The 24,206-nt window shown below is 41.9% G+C and overlaps 1 protein-coding gene and 1 long non-coding RNA gene across 6 annotated transcripts in view; one reads left to right on the top strand and one right to left on the bottom strand.

Annotated features, from left to right (window-relative positions):
* PRKG1 (protein kinase cGMP-dependent 1) overlaps positions 1-24,206 on the top strand; it is an 859,223-nt gene that overhangs the window by 250,666 nt on the left and 584,351 nt on the right. For 2 of the 5 annotated variants that reach the window (XM_072130527.1, XM_072130526.1), the window contains exon 1: positions 10,452-10,806. The exons of the other annotated variants lie outside the window; for them this stretch is intronic. In XM_072130527.1, coding sequence (XP_071986628.1) covers positions 10,499-10,806 — 308 coding nt within the window. In that variant the 5' untranslated portion in view covers positions 10,452-10,498. Of the gene's footprint in view, positions 1-10,451; positions 10,807-24,206 lie in introns of those variants that run through there. 5 annotated transcript variants of the gene reach the window in all.
* Positions 1,861-10,417, bottom strand: LOC140106249 (uncharacterized). The gene is made up of 2 exons (XR_011850745.1): positions 10,280-10,417; positions 1,861-2,356 (listed from the first exon to the last, which is right to left on the bottom strand). It is a non-coding gene; the product is annotated as an uncharacterized lncRNA (long non-coding RNA).

The raw sequence follows: 24,206 nt of genomic DNA, 5'->3' as shown, positions 1-24,206 counted from the left end.
ACTTCCTATAAGCGGCCACTATGTGGCAGTGTTCCAATGACTTGGATGCAGTAACATGTAGATGTAGACCCATGATATTTAAAAAAAACTGAAAAAGTGATTTAGTTTTTTAGGACTGTTGTAATATATAATAGGTGATCTAAGCTGGACATGTGTCCTGATCTGTATATCCGTAAGGGGGTCTAGTTTATAGACAGATGTCTTCCATGCTATGCCTAAACTATGCAAAGAGACATAAGGCTTGTTATAAATCACACACAGCAAGTGTTATTGATGGGATTATGGTGTTGGGGGATAAAACCTGCATAAACCAAGCAATGCAGAACAAAATATTGCTCTTTATGTGTCCGATTTGTCACGTGCATCCGAAATACAGCATTTATAACAATCTATAGGACTATAGGCACTGTGACTATATACAGAAGATTTTGTGAGCTTAAACGCTATATTATGGAGATATCTTTAATATATATATTATATATCCTATTGTAATCCTACTGATATGTGTAATATAGGATAGGTAGATGGTGCACAAACACATCGGCTCTGCAGCAGAGGTGTCATTTGAAGCTGCTGGATCCAAAATGCATAATCTGTAGTAGGTCCCTATACTACAATGTGCTGGTCTTTTTTTGGAAGACACTCCTTTGCCTAAGTATGACTGCACACCTCCAACTCCTTAAAGGAGTTGTCCACTTTTAGCAAACAATAGGGTTTGTGTAGTGATAAGTATTACAATTTTCCAATATACTTTCTGTATCAATTCCTTACTCTTCTCTAGATCTCTGCTTGCTCTGCTCGCTGTCCTTCTACAGAAAGGTTAAAGGGGCTGTCCACTTTAAGCACATCCTAGCAATTAATTGATATTGTTTGTGTAAAGAACAGTTAGACAAATTTCCAATGTACTTTCTGTATCAATTCTTGGTGGGCTTTCCAGATCTCTGCTTGCTGTCATGCAACAGGAAACTTTATTCTTTACTTCCTGTAGATAAACACCAGTGTATGGTCATGTGATGTCACACAGGTGCAGGTGTTGTTATCATCACACAGCTCTGATTACACTCTGTAATCACCTGTGTGACATCACATGACCTTGGACCGGTGTTTATCTGCAGGTCGTAAAGAATGGAGCTTCCTGTTGCATGACAGCAAGCAGAGATCTAGAATAACTGTAAAGAATTGATAGATAAAGTATATTGGAAAATTGTACAACTCTTCATTACACAAAAAAAATATCAATTATTTGCTGGAATGTGCTTAAAGTGGACAACCCCTTTAATGTTTCCTTCTTATGCGTAAAATCCAGTCCCTCGTCATGTGATGTCATGTGATGTCACACAGGTGCAGGCTCGTTATAACATACAGTTCTGATTACTTTGTGATATAACGAGCCGTGCACCTGTGTGACATCACATGACCAGGGATCCATATGAAGTAAACAATGAAACTTCCTATAAAATGACAGCAAGCAGAGATCTAGAAAAAGCGTAAGGACTTGATACAGAAAGTATATTGGAAAATTGCATAACTTTACATTACACAAACCATATCAAATATTTGCTGAAAGTGGTAACACCCTTTAATTTTGGGCAGTACATCCCAGATGCTATATCTCCAGCTGTGGACTTTACGGCTTTGTTGTAAATCGCTGTCATTTATCGCGTACAATGCCCGCGTTCCTGGCAACCTGTCAGCACGCGACACCACAGTTGATGAGTGAATATAATTAACAAATCGCCCTCCTAGCAGTGATCAGGTTAATAAAGGCATCAGTGGTTAACCCTGTCACTGCCACAAACACCTCCTGCCGAGTAGGAGTGTTAATGACTGCGGGAACACATGGCAGCGCGGTACAGTAACTCCATCCTCGATCTGTTTTAATAAATACTTGCAGTGCGGCAGAGACACAAAGTGAATATTAACCCCAGGCCATCCAGGACCTAGGGTATGATTACCACCAGATTTATAGGAAGCCGCTTCCTGGCCCATTATAACAGAGTGTCAGGACAATAAATACCGTACAGCAGATAACGCAATGTCAGCGCCAACAACAACACGATAATAGAAGAACATGTGATACATGGAATATTATAAGGCAGGGAGAGCACAGAATCATAATAATATGTTACTGGCTTTGGGTCAAAAATCAGCCGAAATCTAGAAATCCTTAAAAAACGCATGAGATTGCATGTAGGAATCCAGTCTTGCGATTATAGATGAGCGAACTAACCGACATCCTTTCTGCTGAAGCTTTGCCAAATTTTTTCGTTAATCATTTCAGGTCGAAATTATTTTCAGTCCAGGCCAGTGTTGCTCCAATTGTCCTGGAAGCTGGTACGTAACAAGCTCCACCCATCTAAAACACAGATTTTTCTTAAAAAAGGTCTTATTAGTTTGTTTACATTTTTTAAAAGCTTTTTTTCATTTTCCCTCGCCCCTCCTTCCTCCCTAAACATTGAGGTGAATGACAGCAGTAGCTTTCCACCATATTAAAGGGAACCTGTCACCAGGGACCTCATTTTCCCTAAAGACAGGTTGGAGAAGCTTATTACACCTGCAGTGTAAATCTGCCTTTCTGCTTTTTCTAAGCATTTGCGTTACAATATAATTGTGTGGCAAAATATAAGAAAAAATAGGAATGGCACTCACCAAGTCGATTTCTTCCTTGAAAATTTATTAATGCATACTCACAACGTGGCACGACATGTGGTACAAGTCAAAGGGAGGGATGGACGTAGGGACTCACAAATAGGCAAAAAGGACAGCTGTTTCGCGCTCACGGCGCTTCAAGCCAGATGAAGCGCCGTGAGCGCGAAACAGCTGTCCTTTTTGCCTATTTGTGAGTCCCTACGTCCATCCCTCCCTTTGACTTGTACCACATGTCGTGCCACGTTGTGAGTATGCATTAATAAATTTTCAAGGAAGAAATCGACTTGGTGAGTGCCATTCCTATTTTTTCTTATATTTTGCCATTTCAAGTGCCCTAAGCCACGGAGTCAGAGCACCACCGTATCCCCATTCACAGTCCTAGATTCCATGGTTTACACTGTCTTGTACTGGGACCCCCAATGGACATTCCCTAATCAGAGATACGCAATTTGAGATGCAATCGGAGTACATCGAGTAGTGCCACCCATCCATATCTTATATTCATCCACAATATAATTGTGTGTTATAACTTACCTTGCACCCTGACAAAATTCTGGGGTAGTCCCAGGGGCTGGGATTTGGTTTGGATGCATTTCAAAAAACATGTGGCTTGTTTGTGTTACTCACTCCTCAGATCTGAGCCCCCACCTTTGTGCTCCTGTACAGCTCCACCTCCAGAGGTCACAGCCTGGTGAGATGACATCAGTGGTGGAGGGACAAGCTGTACAGGAGCACAAAGATGGAGGCAGCCTGCAGTACAGACAAGTCACATGTTGTTTTTTTAAAATGCATCCAAACCAAAGCCCAACCCCTGTGACTACCCCGGGATTTTGTCAGGATACAAAGTAAGTTATAACACACAATTATATTGTAATGCAAATACTTAAAAAAGGCAGAGGCAGATTTGCACTGCAGGTGTCATGGGCTTTTACAATCTGGCTTTAGTGAAAATGAGGTCCCTGGTGACAGGTTCCCTTTAAATCATTTGTCCAAAGTGAAGCAGAAAACATTCGGATTTGCTGTGGTTCCTGAAAAAATGGCGGATTCTTACCAAATCTGCGGATGTATCTGCTCATTTCTAAGTGCAATATAGATTGTCTAAAACACTAACACAAGTGAAAATGGAATAAGGGACTGATTTAATAATATAATTTGCCCATGGGTACCGTCCTGCCAACAGCTAAGGAATAAAAAAAATTGAATTAGGAAATTGTTGGAGTTTTTGATCAAAGAAAATCAACCATCAAAATCCAGCATGATAAAACCAGGGACACTTACTCCAGGCTCCGGGACTGTGGTAATCACCTTATATGTGTTATCTATGACCACCTCCCTTCTAAAATCAACTTTTGAAATTATGCTAATGAGCCAGACAGGTTATGGGCATGTTATCAGACCTGAGTGAAGTTGGCCCCCCCACATTGTTCAAATCAAGCAAAATTGGTGTCAAAGGTTTGTGCTACGTTTGTGCTGGTTTGTGCAGCAGAAATTTTCGTTTGTGCCGCTATCATTTTTAAGATTTTAATGAAAGTTTCCAGAGGTCATCAGAGGTCAACCAGCCCCCCCCACATTGCCCAAATCAAACAAAACTGGGACCGAACAATTCTGCTACGTTTGTGCTGCTCAAATTTTTGTTTGTGCTGCTTTTGTTTTGAATATATGAACAAAAAATTAAAGTTCAAAAGTTCAAGCAGCCCCCCCACATTAACCGAATCAAACAAAACTGGTGTCAAACGTTAGTGCTACGTTTGTGCTGGTTTGTGCAGCAAAAATTTTCATTTGTGCCGCTATCATTTTTAATATATTCATACTTTTTTGCAAAGGTCATTAGAGTTCATTTCTTCCAAAGTACAATGTGTTTGCTAGCTCCCCCTGGTGATCAAACCAGGGAAGTGTCACTATGTTTGTTTTTTACCAGTTCATCCTAAACACCTTGAACACCTGAACATACCTTAAAAATTATAGTGGCACAAACGAAAATTTTTGCTGCACAAACATAGCACTAATGTTTGACACCAGTTTTGTTTGATTCGGTTAATGTGGGGGGGCTGCTTGAACTTTTGAACTTTAATTTTTTGTTCATGTATTCAAAACAAAAGCAGCACAAACAAAAATTTGCACAGCACAAACCAACACAAACGTAGCAGAATTGTTCGGTCCCAATTTTGTTTGATTTGGGCAATGTGGGGGGGCCAACTTCACTCAGGTTGTTATCAGAGACCTTCCATGCTGCAGATTCACAGGCCGTTACAGGAGCACTTTCACCCCTCCCACTTTGTGCTCACTGCTGCTGAGATTACAGGAAGTGCAGGGGAAGGGTGACACTGAGATGTGCGGGTGCAGTGTAACAACAGAGGGCTTCTGTTATACACCCATAGCCCTTCTAGCTAATTAGCATAATTACAAAAGTTGATTTTAGCCATGGGTAACAAATATAAAGATTACCACAGTCACGGTGCCTGGATCTATGAGTAAGCGTTCCTGGTTTATCATGATGGATTTTGATGGTAGATTTTAAGTTTTTGGAGCCAAAGGCAGGAGTGGATTTAAGAAGAAGGAAATAATATTTCCTCTTTTGTATCCAATATTTGGCGAAAGAATATTTGTGTTTCACTTGATACAAGTGTATTTTTCTGGTGGTTTATTTAGGGAAACAACTGGCAGGTCACCCCCACAGCCAATCATCAGCCTCTACATGGCAAGTCATGGACTGACCCTTGAATGTCAGCTCACAGGACAAGAAGGGGAGTTACAGTAACTGAAACCAGGCAGCTAATGTGGCGCCAAAGGTGTCAATGCTTTTTTACAAGCAACTTTCAAAGGACATCTGACACCAGGATGAAGGATTGTAAACCAAGTACACTGACATACTGGTCTGGCAGGATCCATTCTTCTTTTAGCATCATATGTTTTTACAATAAACGCTTTTTAAAATTGTGCAAACGAGACAGAGGGGCTTCGGGCTCTATAGGTTGCAATAGAGCCTGGAGCCCCTCAGGCTCATTTAAATAATTTTTAAAGCGTTTTTTTTCTTAAAACCTAGGGCATAAGAAGCTAAAAGAATAGCAAATCCTGCCATAGGGGGCACACATCAGTATGTCAGTGTGCTTGGTTTACAATCCTTCATCCTGGTAGTAGATGTCCTTTAAATGTCTAAAACCCATTTACCGTAACCTAGCCAGAGCCTTTTTTTTTAAAAAAAAGAAAATGAATGCAGATAAACACCACAGGAAGCTTTCAACATGTTATTATCCAGAAAAATATTGTGCCTAAAACCATCCTCTGGTTTGGGATTTATTGGTTGGTTGTGCTGTGCACTGCTGCATAATCTATCTAGTTACTCTAAATAATTTTAAGTATATTGTATATTTTTCATTTTTTTGGAACACAATGTGGTAAACAAAAAGATTTTTAAAAGGAACCTGTCATCAGGATTATACATTTGACATCTGATGACAGGTTTCCTTTGCCCTTTTTCCCAATCTCCTTTTATAATTAATATTACTGTTTCCACTCTTAAAAGTTGATAAAAGTCTGTATGGCTCCCTTCAAGCAAACTGCATCAAGGCACGGGGGCGTTGGAGTCCCTGCTGTCCTCATCATCAGTAGTTTATTATAATATAGGTAGTTTGGCGGTAGCCAGGAGCCCAAGCTTTCTAGGGGGCCCTGGGTCACCCAAACTAAAGTGTATGAAGGGCCCTCACCCATGAAATCCTTGTACAGCTGTTTATGCTCTCAATATACATGTATACACAAACCATTTCAGGACCGTTAAAGGTCCTCCAAAGGTCTTGAAACCACAGATTGAAAGTAGGCAGAAGATTCCCTTTAAAGGACACCTGTCATCAGGTCTCTATCACTAGTCCTGTCACCTCTACCTGTTGGAGCAGCTCACAAGGATCCATCCCAGCATTTATCTAGTTATTTCATACATTATTCATTGTAAAATCATCTATTTTTTATCATGTAAATGAGGCTGGTCACATGGTCAGAGGCAGTGATGTCACCCCTGTTACCCCTCCCCTCTCCTCCCCCTGCTCATGTCTGTGTGTAATGTATAGTAAATGCTGCATCCTCCTAATATACAGGTGAGAGACACAGACATCAGCTACACATGAATCTGACATGTTCTGCTGTAACATGGCTGCCTGGAGCTGCTGTATCTCTCCTAAACACACACACATGCGCACACAGGCTGCAGGGGGCGTGGCCACCAGCACCAGGAAGCACATCATTATACAGCCTCACATCATTATACAGGCTGTCAGTCATGCACTGGGGGTGTGGCTGTGCCTCCCACTCATGAATAGAGTGGACAGCTTGAATATGCTAATGCTTCATTGGACATTTCACAGGTCATTTGCATACAGCTTTAGGACCTCATTGCTTAGGTCTACAGGCATGTAGAGGGACAATGAAGGGATAGAGCCAATGCTCTCTAATGGCAGTTTATGAAAATATACTTAGTTTAGGGGGGTTATTTTGCATGACGGGTTCTCTTTAAGCTGTCAGTCCCATTTGGCTGGCTCATTGCAATGCAGTAATTGACATCCTGTACATTCAAAACCTGCAGCACAAACAATGCAGCAACACTAAGTTCTTTATAAAACCCCATAAGACATTAGAGCAAAGTGGAAGAACTAAATAAATCTAGTACCACATTTCCATCCATTATTTTTTGCTTTTTTTTTTTTGCAGGGGGTGGGGGGGTGTACATTCTACTCAACTATGGCACCCATGACGGGCATCAACTCTCTAAATGCTGCAACATTAAAATGGCCAAACCCTGCAATAGCGTGTCGCCATTTTGGGAAGGATCGTCACTCCTGATGACGTCATTGGGAACAAAGATCCTCCCCAAAATGATGGCGTGTATGTGGCTGGAGTTACTTATATTCCGCTGGCACCAACGATTGCTGCTGGCAGGGCTTCAAAATTATCATTTTGATTGGTTCCGCTCATCAATAATGATGGCGCTCAGTCCACAACAATGGATAGAACCCATAGTGTGACACATTAGGATGCACAATAGATTAGCTCCACACATTGGGGAGATGAAGAAACAAAAAGTGTATCTTAAAGGAAATCTACTTGATCAACCGGGGGATTTAAAATAATCCTATTAAATTAAGACTAATGAGGCTAAAGGGCTCTAGGGAGTTAACAGCAGTGGCGTAACATGAAGCTGATGGGCCCCTGTGCAAAGTCTGTACCAGGCCTCCAACTATAATGTATGGTTTATAGTCAGAGCCGGATTAAAGGAGGGGCTCCTGGGGCTCGAGCCCAAGGGCCCCCACCACTTTCACTTTTTAAGGGGCCCCCACCTGTTTCCGACAGTCAGCGACTCAGCTCACCCCGTGGCCTGCCCCGAAGAGCGAGGAAGAGCCTGGGATCACTGGAAGGGAAGGTGAGATAAGTATGAAGTTTATTATTTTGTGACCATTTTCTACAGGGGACTGGTGGCTGAATTCGACAGAGGGTTAGTGGCTGAATACTACAGGGGGCTGGTGGCTGTATACTACAGGGGGCTGGTGGCTGTATACTACAGGGGGCTGGTGGCTGTATACTACAGGGGGCTGGTGGCTGTATACTACAGGGGGCTGGTGGCTGTATACTACAGGTGGCTGGTGGCTGTATACTACAGGTGGCTGGTGGCTGTATACTACAGGGGGCTGGTGGCTGTATACTACAGGGGGCTGGTGGCTGTATACTACAGGGGGATGGTGGCTATATTCTACAGGGGGGTGCAGCCTATATACTACAGGGTCTGACAGGCTATATACTACAGGGGGCTGGCAAGCTATATACTACAGGGTCTGGCAGGCTATATACTACAGGGTCTGGCAGGCTATATACTACAGGGGGCTGGCAAGCTATATACTACAGGGGGCTGGCAGGCTATATACTACAGGGGGCTGGCAGGCTACGTACTACAGGGGGCTAGCAGGCTATATACTTCCAAAAACATTGTTGGAAGGGCCCCCAGCATTTTGCGCCCAGGGGCCCCCACCACCCTTAATCCGGCCCTGTTTATAGTAATAGTCTTCTCATATGGGAAAGTGACACCATAAGGGCCCCCTAGACCTCTTGGGCCCAGGTGCGACCACAACCTCTGCACCCCCTCAAGTAACACCCCTGGTTAACAGAGCTCTGTGGACTGTAACCATGGATAACATGTATAACAAATATAATATTACTACAGTCAAAATACCTGGATCTATGACTAAGTGTCTCCAGTTTATCATAATGGATTTTGATGGTAGATCATAGGACCCCAATACAGTTTACAGAATCTCAGACATGATGCTACTTTGGCCCCCAGAATGCCTTATCTGCCCCTGCCCAAACACTATCCTTACCACCGTCATAGTGCGCTGTTGCCCCTGCTATCTTGCTTTATGTGCACTGGGGGGACTGCATTTGTTTTGGTTAATTTTACACTGGAGATTTGTTGCTAAATCTTTGCTTCTAGAAATCCATCGGTTTTGGTGGCAGGCACATGGCTTTCCAGAAATTTCGGCAAACAAATCTGCTGCATGTGAAAATACCCCTGGTGACTAATTCCAATACTGAAAAAAACTAAAGCTTTTTTTCATTCTGGAAAGCCCTTTTAAAGCTGGACATAAAATCAATTATTCACAAGAAATAATTAGCTATGGTAATGATCCTCTCTACATCTACTCTACCAAAAATAATTGCATGCAGCCAATTAAAATCTTTTGGGTCAATAGTGAAATGTCAATGAATGTGTCTTAAAAATTTGTATGATTATAAAGTGTATTTTGTCATGTTCACTGTAAGGCACCTCGGACATTCTTGTGGGTTTTCAGGTGTACAGAACTATTGGCTTTGTTACTATGTATCTGTCATTTATGAGATGATGGGATTGACTGCATGGTTCCATTGATGGCCGGCTTTTGCTACATTGACAACAGGGGTGGTGCTGTATCATTTAAAGACTGATAGGGAATGATGTCATCTAGTGAACATCATGAGTTAAAATGCATAAAGCTATGAAGCGTTTTCTGTATGTGTGGTACATACTGAGCATGTGATGGGATCAGGAGCATTGCATAGAGAGCTGTGCTATCACAGAGGAGACAGGGAGTGCAGTGCTGTGGAGGAGATGCCTGCACTCCAGCCTCTACTCTCCACAAGCTCCTTTAGACACAACCCCTCTCTGCTTGTGGATCTGTGCCTCTGTGCCTCTTTCTGACGCAGATAACTGGAAATCACCCTCTACCAGAGCTCAGCTCTCTGTAATCGTAGTCATCCTGACAGAGGGAGGGATTTTTGTTCTTCTAGTTGGAGATCATGCATGCAAATGTTCCCTGGTTGTGCCTGTGACTGCTGCCACTCTCTCTAGTAATCATCCTGGTGGACATCTACTTCTCCAGCAGCTGACACTTTCCAGGACCTCAGTGTGGTGGTGACCTGTAGACACTGGCAGCCCAGGGCGCACAGGAATTTTAAAGCACAAAGGAGGCATTTGTTTACGATTGGAAAGGTGGATCTTCCTCAGCATTAGGAACCTCCTCAGATGTAAGAAGTGTGAAGCCCTCTTGATTCATTCCAGCAAAGGGGACTTGGGGACCGGCTCAGGATTTTAATGTACAACGGATACAAATACCTTCAAAGGGACCTCCAAGTCGTCTAGGACGGTTGACCGCGGACCCGCAAGGGAACTTCTCTTCGCTGACTAGGGCGTCCGAGCGAGGATCACGACCTGTTGTGCGCAAAGTAAGTTGGAGAAAGTAGCAAGCAGCTGTTCCTGCTCTGGAGGGGGGTTGAATTGACCGTGAAGACGACGAAGGGAGAAGGAAAGGCAGCAGGAGCCCCTGCCGGGAATATGGGCACATTGCGGGACTTGCAGTATGCTCTGCAGGAGAAGATTGAGGAGCTCAGGCAGAGGGATGCTCTTATTGACGAGCTGGAGCTGGAGTTGGATCAGAAGGACGAGCTCATCCAGAGATTGCAGAATGAACTGGATAAGTATCGATCTGTCATCAAACCTGCAACCCAACAGGCTCAGAAACAAACTTCCAACACCTTAGGGGAACAGAGGACCAAGAGGCAGGCTATCTCAGCTGAGCCCACTGCTTTTGACATCCAGGATCTCAGCCATGTCACTCTTCCTTTCTACCCCAAGAGCCCACAGTAAGCAGCAATGTGTCCTTGTAGCATCCTGTCTGTGCTAGTTCAGTGCTCTCTGTATTGTCTCTGTCCATCCACCTGTGTATAGACGACCTACTGCACCTTCTACTTTCCATTTCTGTCTCCATCCTCTGCAGTTCTGTATAACTAACACTTCTGTATGGGCTATTGTGCACATTTCTTCCCCCAAAATCCACAGTAACTGCACCCATCTATGTGTTGTTGTCAAATGTCCAGGTATGTGAAACTACATACTTTTTCTATGTTTGAAATTGATGTGTTATGTTCCAAACATTGTATTAACTTGGTGCAACTTATTTTCATCTTTGCCATGCTCATCTCTAAAGTAGAATAATGAGTGTCTGGTGGTGTATAAGATGGGTTAACAAGTGCAAACATTTTAGTAGAGGATTTTTCTAACAATTTTGCGATTTTTAGGTGAAGATTCTCAGAAGTAGGGAGGAGTTATTTTCAGTATATAATTTCTTTCTAATAAAAAGCAGACTCTACTAGTTGCCAACCACAGACGATTGTACGATGATGTTGTCAGACGTGGACACTTACTGTAAATTATGTAGATTTCCAGCACTGTTCTTCACATGTTAAGAAAATGTAAATAATTTAATGAAAGCTAAGATATCAAAGACAACACAGATCATCACCATTTCCCAAGGGGTTTGGTTATCCAGTAGATCAAGTGGCACGTGCTCCAAATTATTCTAGGCACCGAATATGTTCATTTCCACAATTCTGATTATAAAGGCAAAGTGAATGCGAGAACATTTTTTTTTTTGGGGGGGGGGGGGGTATTTATATTTTCTAAGATTCCCCAATTCTCTTAACTTGGGGAGTTTGCATTGGGTCCCAGTAAAGCACAGATGGCGTAGAATAACTAGTTAACATTTCAGTTTCATAAGATTTGGGTATAATAAGGAAAACCCACAATATTAGTGCTTTTTTTTTAGTAGCAAGTGTCCATTCAGCTGGTTTCCAGATGGGTTTAATCTGCTACTGTTATGATAGTAGAAGATGGCTTGAACACGTGGGTGGATCATTCATCATATGGTGAGCATTATCTTCTGCTGGCCTCCATGGCGTTTATCAATTCATCATATTCTGTGTATAGGAACATGATATTGTAAATATATACAGGACACAAATCCATATAAATTTGAGGATATACTCTCTGGCACACATACACGGCACCATTTCTATAAATTATATCCAAGCATAATAAATTATGGGAAGCTTTGGGTTAACCAAGGACAGACCTGAGCAATGTATAGATCATATCTCATGGGACTATAAGCTGCATTGAAAAAGTACTTACAGATGTTGTGTAACTAGTACTACAACTCCTAGCATGGATGCTAGTACCTACAACAGCTGGAGAGTTAAACTTAGAGGGTCAATAATAACCAATGTCTACTGACAGTAAGTTATATGTGATTCATCTGTCGCCTTCATTGACCCTTTAAATCAGTGATTTAGATTTTTACATCTTTCACACTGTATTACAACTCGCATTTAGCAGGATAACACATGGAGTCTGGAAATAGGAGCATTTGCCATCAGTATGCTGTCAACATCAAACCGGAGAATCACCTCTCAGCAGGTTAACAGGTAGCAAACCACAGCGAAAAAGGAAAAGCGCATCGATTCAAAAAACACTTTCCGATCGCTGAGAGAGAGAGAAAAATGACAGAGAGAAATGTTTTATTATTCCGTTCATAGGACGGATCTGCACCCTCCAACATTTTGGGGGCTTTTGAGTCTTTTTTTTTTTTTTTCTACACAATGCGGTTGATCAGATTCCTATATACCCAGCCAGCCCTGAATGCAGTTTATATAATCACAGCGTGGGTTAGCTGAATACATTCCCTAGAGAGGGTGATAAAAATCCTTCAGAATTAAGCTTGAACAGCAGGGACAGTTTATAAAATCCTCAGGGATTGCCAATGTCAATCATTAAAAGAATGCTAAACCACATTTAGTTTCCCTCTCATGCTTTCATTAGTTTTTTTTTTTAATTTTTCTGCAGGATTTCGCATCACTTAATATGTCAGAGTAGTGTGCAGCTTGATTTACTGGATGTGCCATACATATAGGAAGTATTGTGCCTTCTGCATCTTATGCCATGACATATGTTCTCTTCATTAGGCAATAAAGAACCACCTTCACGAAATAATTGGAGGTGATTTCCTAGTAGGATTGATGGCAGAAAACAATTTCTGTTCTTATTGTTGCTGTTGGCTGATTCCGAGGCATGACCATATTTTGTTCCGTCTGCCTAGCAATGGAGGTTATGCCTGGTTCCCTAGCAACAGGAGGCTAACATTGGAATGTTGTGCCGTGAGGCATGGAATGATCATATTCCGATACACTTCTCCATTCTATCACCTGAACCCTCTCTCATTCTTCTTGTTGACTCACCCGTCTGCCTTTATTCCACATTTGATGGCAGGTGAACCCCGTCTACTCTTCTGCTATACCCTTTCATCCAGCTTTAATCTCTCCAGTCACATCGGCCTCTCACAATTCTATTATTTTTTTTGTTTGATTACCTGTGACTGTATTTCTGGGAATCTATCTCCTATCATCCAATGTTAGATGTGACACCGCCAATTTTTCTTCAAATTGGGGTCACTGGGATGCAGTTTTATGGAAACTTTGCCAGAAAGTGGAGAGAAAGTATTTATGATATGTGAACAATGTCATGTGAGCAGTTAAAGAACCTGCCATAGATAACTGAAACATACAAGTAAATAAATCCATTAATAATAATAATATGTAAAGTAGAATAAACTAAATATTCAAGTAAATAAATCCATTAATAATAATAATAATATTTTAAGTAGAATAAACTAAATATACAAGGTAATAAGTCAATATTAACAATAACTAAAGGGGTTGTTCACTTTCCGCAAATAATTAATATTGTTTGTGTAAGGAAAAGTTATACAACTTTCCAATATGCTTTCTGTATCAGTTCCTCAGAGGTTTCTAGATCTCTGCTTGCTGTCCTTCTATAGAAGCTTCCAGGTTTACTTCCAGTGGATAGAAATCTGTCCCTGTTAGGCTGCATTCACACTGCCGCATGGAGGACGTATATACGGCCGACATATAGATGGCATATATAGTCCCCCATAGTGGGCAATGGGCGCACGGCACCCTAAGGGAGGGGTACAGCGAAGTACAAGTGCGGCACCGTACCGTTCCGTACCCCATGAAAAGATAGGACATGTCCTGTCTTTTCTCGGAAAACTGTACCGTCAGTGTGAATGTAGCCTTAATGTGATGTTACACAAGTGCACGAGCCATTATTATCACACAGCTTTGATTGCTCTGTGATATATAATGGCTTGTGCACCTCTATGTCTATCATAGGACCACTGACAGATTTCTATCCACCTGAAGTAAATATTGAAGCTTTCTATAGAATGACAGCAAGCAGAGATATAGAGAACTGCGAGAAATTGATCCAGAAAGTATATTGGAAAAGGTTTCCTTATACAAGCGATATCCATTGTTTGCTGAAAGTGGACAACCCCTTTAAGTTAAAAAAAAAATAATAAAGTAAACATACAAGCAACTAAATAAATAATAACAAATAAGTAAAGTAAAATAATGTAAATATATTTAAGTAAATAAATAATAACAATACATACGTAAAATACAAGTAAACTAATGAACTTAAAAGTTCAGCTATGTTATAAAATCATTTTCCACTTTCCCATTTCACTGCTTTCAGTCTTTCCCAGTATTCTAGATTCCAGTGTTGTTTATTCCAGGATGGACATGTGACCTCTCTCCCAATATGGTAATCTCTGTGGTATTGACAGGTCATTGATACAGCCAGTAATTGGATGCATCAGTTACATGTCTGTGTCTAGGGTAGAGGGCAGGATAGAGAGATTGGGGGGTCAAGGGTTGCATTAAAATGGGAGCAGTAGGGGCACAGTAAGGTCATTATGACTTTATTTACCTACTCGGAGCACCCACCAACAAATGCATCCCTAACCCATGACCTCCCCATAGCTTTCTCCATCGCCTTCCAGTAGAGCGGTACAGTACACTGAGTACATTGTAAGTTGATGCAAAGGAAGTCAGGAAAAATAGTCAAATAAATGTACTGCTACTAAATACAAGAAAAATATTTATCATATGGGAATTATTATTATTTATTTATAGGGCCGCATTGATTCATTGGTGCCCTACAATCAATAGGGGGTTCACAATACATAAAAGTGGTTTTTCAACCACAGGGTAGGGCTTAACTTACTGATCGGTGTGGGTCTCGTTCATGAGTGAGAGAGGGGGGCCCAACGGGGTCGGAGGTACTTCCATCGGACCCCTCTTCGCTCTCCGAGATGAGTGGTGAAGACGGCCATGCATGTTCATTCTGCTCCAGTCAGCTCTATGGAGAGACAACAGAGATCAGGAAACGAGTGGAAGGTGGACCCTGTCTGTAATGGTTCATAATCTATATTGAATAATTAAAAGTTAAAGCTAAATAAGCAGGGACGGACTAAGCCTGCCCTGGAGCCTGGGGTGTCTGAATATTACAGCCCCACAAGTCTGGGAGTCCTTTCCTACTTATGGTACTAGAATCAGCTTCTTGGAATTTGGAGGATGTGTCGCCTTTGTCTGGTTTCAATCTGCTGTTTCTGGACCTTCAAGGGTCCTGAAATAGCTCTTGTGTACATGTATATTGACAGCAGGAACAGATGTACATGGATTTCATGGGTGAAGGTCCTTCTCAGTATTAAATTTGATAGATGGTTTGGGTGGCCATGTGGCCGCCATAAGGATGTGTTTCTTATGCCTGTTTTCAATGTGCGGTTTCAGGACCTTTGGAGATCTTTCCAAGGTCTTGAAATGGCTTTTACGTACATGTGTGTTGAGAGCAGAAACAGATGTACAAGCAAGTTGTGTCTAAGTTCTTTAAACACTGTTATTTTGAAAGTAAGAAAGCAGAATCCTTGTTGGGGCAGATGTGTCTAGCAGACATGATGAGGATTGCCAGGGGCGTTGCTAGGGCGGTAAAAGATCCGGGGCCCACTCCTGTACATAAATCCTCACAATAACAGCGTTACTGAGTGTATATACAGCTACAGAAACCACAGGAGAAATCCCTACATGTTCCCCCCAGTGACTGCGGGTGACGTGTCCTCCATCTTCTCCATTAGGCATCACCACATCTTGTGTTCTTCATTGTCCCTATATATTGGTTCCCTGGCAGTGTTATCCTGCTGCTGCCCCTAACATTCTCCCCCACATATTGTAGGGCTGCGTTCACACGTTTGTCTTTAAATAAAACCAGGTGCTCGTTATCACACGTGTTTCACTGGAAATCATGTGAGCTCAAACCGAGGCCTGTCCTAGTGCCACGTGTGAACATGCCCCACACAGCTATCCCCAGTAATGTCCCCTATACAACCCCCCTGAAATGTGCCGCACAGCCTCCCAGTTAAGTCCCCTATACAGCTACCCAGCCAATAATGTTCCCCACAGTCCCCCAGTAATGTCCCCCATACAGCCCCCCAGTAAGTAATGTGCCCACACATCCCCCCAGTAAGTAATGTGCCCCACACAGCCCCCCCCCCCCAGTAATGTCCCCCACACAGCCTCCCAGTAAGATCTGGGGCTCCGGCCAAAAGATCCAGGGCGATGCCCCTGGGGATGCCCCTGGGGATCGAGGCTTTTACGGTTGGGCCCCAGAAATATAAGCACTGATCCTCAAGTTAAGTTCCATTGTGGTAGCCCCAATTACACACAGCTCCATGGAAAATAGAAATTTGTGTCCCATGCAAGCCGGCGCCGATGCGCCACAATCCGATCGCATGCACCAAAAACCCAGGGCAAAATGGTAAAAACGAAAATGCGCTGTTCGGACCCTTAGTAAATGTTCCCCGTTGTTGTTTTCCCTTTCAGGCTTTAGGGCCCAGGCACAACCTCTGTTGTATCTTTAGGACATCACTAAATGTTGGTCATTCTAGTTTGAATTGATAGAATTTTATGGACCATGTATCATACAGTCAGAACAATAGGGGGTAACTAATCGAAGAAGATGACACCAAGTAGTTGATCTGTCTCCTTAGGTTTTTGAATGAATAGTATGAATATATTCCAGCCATATTGTACTTCTTCTATCTGAGGTGAATCATGAATATTATATTCCTTTATGAGTTCAATAATAAGACTGACTGACTGTATTGCAGAGGCCTAGAAAAACATAAACTGTGAATACAAAGACAGTAATATTCAGGCTCTTCCATGTCACATTGCTCAGATTTTTCTCATTTGTCTGTCATGTATTTATAACTTTTGATCCTATCAATGAATTCACCGGCCGCCAAACATTTAAAGGAAATTGTTTTTTTGTTGTTCTCGAGAAAGCGTCTAACCCCGAGTGTCAGGTGTAGTGCACAGCGCTGGCTTATACAAAGAATTGTCCATTGGAAAGAAAGGGAATATTTCTTTCAACTTCTTTCCTCTAAAGGTTGCTCTGTACAAACAGAAGGGAAGGCCTTTGAAATTTCTAGACAGTTTTTTTGTCTGGTTCGAGTCTAGTTCTTTTCCTAAAATATAGAACATAAGAAAATATTTTTTTTAAATATGGAAAGGTATCCGCAATGGGCTTGTGTTTTTACAATCCATTGAGGTTTTCTTCTGTAATATCTGTAATCAGTGGCTTATTATTCGTATATGCTTCGTGGACTTCACCAAATTCACCAAATTCCTATGTATTACTTTCCAGCTCCAGTGGAGAGTTCCTGCTGTTGGCCATAGGTTTACTAGCTCTACTTTCTAGAGAGATTGCTCTTCCTATGTACATAATCCCCCTAACTACCCATAGACTTTGAATGGATTGGGATCTACCATGCGCATGTTCGAGTTCGGGACCGTGGTTCCCACGCAACCCGGTCATATTGCCGAATTTTATGGCCATGCAGCCGATCAGGTAAATTGATGCCCCTAAGAAAAGTAACAGAACCAGCTCACCTCCAGCCTCTTGTTACATGGAAACGGCACAGACTCCACCTCGTTTGTCAAGGTTAAACCAGGGTGAGAACAATTCCAATGATCCAGCCAGGTTCCAATAAAACTGCAGACTTTATTGTGTCAAAATTTTACATACACAGTGTGACTCTGTAAATCCCCATAAATCCAACGCGTTTCAAACGGTCAAGCCGTTCTTAATCAAGCTGTTCATACCATGATTAAGAACGGCTTGACCGTTTCAAACACGTTGGATTATGGGGATTTACACTGTGGATGTAGAATTTTGACACAATAAAGTCTGAAGTTTTATTGGAACCTGGCTGGATCATTGGAATTTTCAAATTGATGCCCCTACCTACTAGCCATGGCTGTGATTGGCCAGGGGTGTCCCATCTCTCTATTCATCTCCCCTCCTTGAAAATGTACCTTGGAGGGAAAGTCAGTCGTTCACCTGAGCTTAGTGTATATATATATAAGTATATTTATATATATATACATGCATTGGAGTTTGGCAGCTAAACAGGCATTCGGCCACAATCAGTTGAAGAGGTATGGGCACCTCAAAAATTGTAGAAAGACAATCGTCCAATATGTAGGATTGGTGGGGAGGGGAGTCGCTATGTTTGAAGGCTCCATCACGAATCCCATCAAAAAGCTTCATCAAAGAAATTTGAAATTCTATTTTTACATTTCAAAACTAGAGCAGAATTTCAGACATCAAGTAGAAGTTAAGAAACATTATTGTCCTATTTAAGTTCATTCGAGCTGCAGTTGCTATGACAGCCAAAGATGCAGCACATTACAGTATTTCCCAGATTGGATTCGATACTCCAGCTGACTTTGTCTACACTGCCGACTATATGACTTTCTTGTACCCCAGTAAGGGGGTTGTGTATTTGCTTCAAGGTTTGGGGGATATTGACCAATAAACAGAGAAGTTTATTTTCTATGGTTTACTTTGCATAGAAATTCGAAAGAGCCAGTGATTGGATCCGTGGAATATTGTAACATGTGATAAGAACATATCATATGGATTTACAAGACTGTCGTACACACAATAAAAGTTCTTTCCTCTAGTACCTGGGAATCCAAAAAAATCTCATTAATAAAGCAGAGGAGATAAGTAGTCGCTTGTCCTAATATCATAACATTTTCCCGATAGTCTGGCATTTGTCCATCACAGTGAGAAGTAAACAGGTGGACTGGGTGAAACCATCTTATAGGTATAATTTACATAATTAGCTATAGTTAGACTACTGGCATTCATATATACACATACATGGTGAAGCCAACATGAGGATCCTAGTGCTGGCATCGTCACGTTGACGCTGAAGGTTGCCAATGCTGGCACCAGTACATACATGTACATACGCATGGTGTAAACCTAATTAGTATTAATTACTTTGTGAATGATGTATAATCTGGCCCTGAGCCCCACAAGATCATCCTGCAGAGAATCTTGCCACATATCAGTTCCAATAGTCCAGCGTTTCTAATTATGCAGGCACAATATTACCAAAAACTTTACTCTATCATTTATACAACACTTTTTTATTATATAAGAGTTAAACCATTTTGCTAACACGGGGACTACCTGATCACATAGGTCAGTGGTGGTGAAATTATGGCACTGGTGCCAGAGGCGGCACTAGGACCCCCCCTCTGTGGGCACCCAGGCCTTCACCCCAGAACAGAGTTCACCAGACAGGACTCCTTTCAACTGTGTTGCTGTCCTCAAGAGGGGGATTTGTTTTATGGCTACTCTAGCCTCTTCTTCAGAGATCTCTGTGTTAAGAGTAGCTCTCTGCTCCTCGAAAGAGTGGGGAGTTTGATGTTATCCAGAAAGGCAGCACCGTCCTACACATCAAATGGCAACTAATCTGAATATAGTTTATCATAAAAGTCCGTAAGATTGTATTGATCCGCTGGGGCTGGTCACAGGCACCTCCTTCCCTTAAAGCAGTGGTACGGGTGGCAGTGGAGTGACCTTTGGCCGATGGGCTAATAATTTCCCAGCTTTATCTGTTAATTTAAAGGGATCCAACTCCCTTTCAGATCTATAAAACTCTTCTTTATTGCTTTACCCAGTAGACATACTCTCTTTCTGTCCTGATCCATATATCATTTTTAGATTGAGTCATGTAGAATTCGTTTTTTGAAGCCAAGAACTCACGTCTTGTACTTTTTTGTTTGCTTGTTTCTTCTGAGCTATAACATAGGAGATGATCCTTGTTTTGAGCATTGCTTTTGCTCCATTCCACTATAAGTCACCCTTGGTTGTTTGTCTTCTTTGTCTACTCGATGGTCACTGGGACATGATAGGAATTACTTTTTATTACAGTTCATAACACTCTTCTGTTATGAGGGGGAGGACAGGATGTAGTCTATTCTTGACCATGCCAAATGAGCGTGCGAATAATGAGAATACTTCCTCTTGCCTGGGTACCCTCTTCTCCATGAGTCACTAAACTCCATACTCCATAAGGAGTCCGATAGATCGTTAGGTCTAGGAAGGCATTTCACGCTTTTTCTGTCCTCATTTACATTATTTCCCGAGTTCACTGGTAAGAGGTGGCACAAGAGACTCACTAGTGAAATCTGCAAAAATGGTCAAATTGTAAGTGTTCAATCCAAATACAATAATAATATCCCTGGACTCCCGCAGATAGGATACCGTCAAGTGAGATACTCTCCCCTCATCACGTTCATAGGACAACATCTGAATCTGGGATAATTCACTCTTTCGAATTAAGGTTAGGTGACTGCTCATGCACTTTTATTGTAGTCATTTTGAAATATTATCTTTTTTGTCCACCGGGTGCTATACCTGTATTTACAAAGTTTGTAAATACACAGTACCAATGATTGTAATAAAATATTTCTGCTATTTCAATAATACCATGCACCGGTCCCTTATACACCACTCCAATCATGTTATACAACTATCATTAACAAGTGGTATGTCAGTTAGTTACTAGGCAAGAAGAAGAGTTTTAGCAAGAATGATTGCCCGATTAGAATACACAGAGTTTGTTTGTGGTCTGTAACCCTGGAGACACATATATCTGCATAGGAACTATAGACCGGAAGTAAGAGTTCTCCTTACGGAGATCCAGCGGCGCGTTCTCTGAACAGGATTCGGGTCCGGACGGGATTTATGAAGGTAGTTCCTCCGGCGTCCACCAGGTGGCGCTGCTGCGCTGAAAATCAACTGAACGCGCCGGAATACACCGAGCTGGACCAGGTGAAGGTAAGCGCGTCCCAAGCGACACAATTTCGGTTTTTAAATGCGGCGGTTTTTCCGAATACGTCAGGTTTTCGTTCAGCCACGCCCCCGATTTCCGTCGCGCGCATGCTGGCGCCGATGCGCCACAATCCGATCGCGTGCGCCACAATCCCGGGGCAATTCAGGTACAATCGGCGCAAATCGGAAATATTCGGGTAACACGTCGGGAAAACGTGAATCGGGCCCTTAGCAGCCCCATTAACATCATCAAAAAGTAGTATTGGGGCACATGTACTAAGGTGCTTGTGCCAGTTTTCTGTGGGACTTTGCACGTTTTTTCTAATGCAAACTGCTTGCACAGGTATTAAAGAAGTGCCAGCGCCACATTTGTGTCACATGCGACTGTTTTGTGACGCAGCTGCACTAGTCATCATGCAACTTAAATTAGGGGTCATTCCCGGTGCTCAGTTGGACCGTGTGCCACATTTATCATGCAAAGTCCGACAGAAATGTGTTGCACGCCCCATGTCAATGGTGCACCAGTAAAAAAGTGGTGCACTCTGTCGGAACAGTGCAAGGAGCACAAGATTTATGAAGAACATGCGGCAGAATTCCTGTATCTGGCGCCCTCTGCGTTATACACAGGCAAACTGCATTTACTGCAGTTTGCACTACTCTTAGTAATTGTGCCCCATTGTTGTCGGTGACCCATCTTTGAAAACATATTTTCATATTTTCTAGGAACTATAGACGCATATGAATAGACTGTTTTACCTTAATTTTCTATCTTAGATGATTAATACTCAACAGTGCAATAAAAAGATCTTAAATCTTGTAATGTCTGGTCATTTAAATTCTATCCGTAGATAAATGTCCGTATAACCCTTTCCCTAAAAACACATTTTCTATCTAGTAACTAAGTGAAGAAAGTTGCTTTCTCCTCCTTTCACTGCATGGAAAGTTAAGACTCGTAAGAAAATGGTATAAGTAAAGGAAGATTAACAGAGAATATATATGGAAGGCGAGTTCTGCAGGATGTGAAGTCTTCCAGCTGTGCTTGGCGACGCGTTTTGTGCATTTCTTTTACCACTCACTGTTACCCTTATGCCCTTGCAAGGATTTTGACTCCTATTATTAACAATCTGGCTGCATAATGCTCTTATTCTCCGTCACCGGTGGAAGGTTATTCTCAGGCTTCTGGTCTAGCTGGGAGCTGCTCTGTGCTCTATCTCTAGGGAGCGAAAACTTAGCTCTAGTGATATTTTATCCTTTTAAGGGAAATAGCTGGAGTTGGGCTCCGGAGAGAGGGAGGCTGCAGAGAACTAGTAACACCCAGTAAAAGAAACAGAATTGTCACATTCATCTTCAACCCAAACACATGACTGGAGCGATTTCAGCTCAGTACAAACATTTTCATGTCAATTCCAAAGTTTTGTAATTAACGACTCAAATGTGGGAATCAGGATAACAGTGTGGGGGAGTGTGGAAATGGCAGGCTGGATTCGAAAAGCAAACTTTCTGTTCCTTATCTAGGCCAAATGAAATTATTTCTGTGTTGGAAAACAAGAGAGGGGCACACACATCTCGCTGCCAACTTATCTCTCTTTTCACCGCGGCTGATAAATGGGTAGACATTACTAATTGTTTCCAATAGTTATTTTCAAATTAATCATCGTTTCCTTCGGCGCGGATTGGCACGGCGTCCTCTTCCATATCACTTTATATGAGCAATGCAATGTTTAATATAATGCAAATACTTTTGATGACTGTAAGCTCCTTATGATCAGTGTCAATGCCAACTTCTCCCCCCCCCATCGAATGAATTATGAAAATATATTCTGCAAAGGCGCACAAAGGAGAGGAGCCACTGCTCCCGTGCCTAGAGGAAAGAGGGTATTAATTAAAAGGAGTTAGATCCTTAGACAAACGCGTTCTCGATAAGGCAGGTTGGTTACATGTTCGGTCTTACATTGTTTAATGCTGAAATGGTGTAAAGGTTTAACATAATTAATAATTTTCTTCTGCTCGCTGAATAGTCACTGCTATGGGCTCTGAGCTACACATTACTTTGGGCACTGATGCAGCTAAGAATCATGTCTGTTCTCCATGCATAGTAATAGCCAGGTTTCTGAAATCCCTCAAGCACTCTTCCGACAAAACTCTGAAGTTAGGATTTGATGGGAATTAAGCTCTGCACCCTATTCCCAACACAAATTATACTTATAAGGGATCGGGATGAGAAGGACTTGGCTGCTGTGTCTAAGACACTTTCGGTGGAGGACTGGAGGACCGGTTCAGCAACTTTTCCTTGTCCTAGATCTCTGCTTCTGGATTCAGGTTTAAAGATGGCTCATTCATCTTTCCTAACCTAACACCTATATCTATAGAGGTGGAATCTCTAGAACAGCAGACAGCTTTGATCATAGTAGCTTATGTCTTTACTGAGAACTAGAGAGGATTGAATCATCCAAGATTCATTTCGTAGAAGCTTCATCAATTTTTTTGAATGATTTGGTTCAAGTCCAAATCGAATTGGTCTGAGACTATGTGACTTCAGTCCTGGATAATATACTGAGATATAATCCCCTCTAGTCCTCTAAAACACAGAGTTCCCTTTCCCATGCCCTCCCCCCTCCAAGCTCTAGGACAAATGACAGCATTATCGAGCCGCTATTGTAAAAGATTTAACCGAAGTGAATCCGCAAAGATACATATTCCTGAAAATTGTAATGTTGATGCTGAAGCTACAACCCATTGAATAGGTTTTCACATGTCATCCTTATCTACTACATCTGCCATCGGGGGAGACATTTGTATGGCCAGCTTTATTAAGCTATACAATAAGACGACTCCGTTTGGGCAGGGTGGTTCTTCAGGTATAAACAAGAGAAAAAAAACTACTTAAAATATAGAATGTATGGGAGATAACGAGATGTTTATGGTTATACTATGACCATTGTTAATTGACCACTACTATAAGAACCACTTTATTCTCTAAGAGACCTTATTATTCACCTTCTTTGAGAAGATAAGGCCTTTTGGATGGTCATCTCAAGTAGTTTTAATTTCTTTATGTTTTTATGGGGTTATTTGACTACACAACTCCACCCACTTTCTTTTGATATCCCTATTATGGTATATGGACATGATACATTGGGTTCGATGTTCGGGT

The sequence above is a fragment of the Engystomops pustulosus genome, chromosome 11, assembly GCF_040894005.1.
Source record: "Engystomops pustulosus chromosome 11, aEngPut4.maternal, whole genome shotgun sequence".
In the NCBI taxonomy this organism is placed as follows: domain Eukaryota; kingdom Metazoa; phylum Chordata; class Amphibia; order Anura; family Leptodactylidae; genus Engystomops; species Engystomops pustulosus.
The sequence above is the reverse complement of the archived record's forward strand: the minus strand, read 5'-3'. Positions and strand labels throughout refer to the sequence as shown.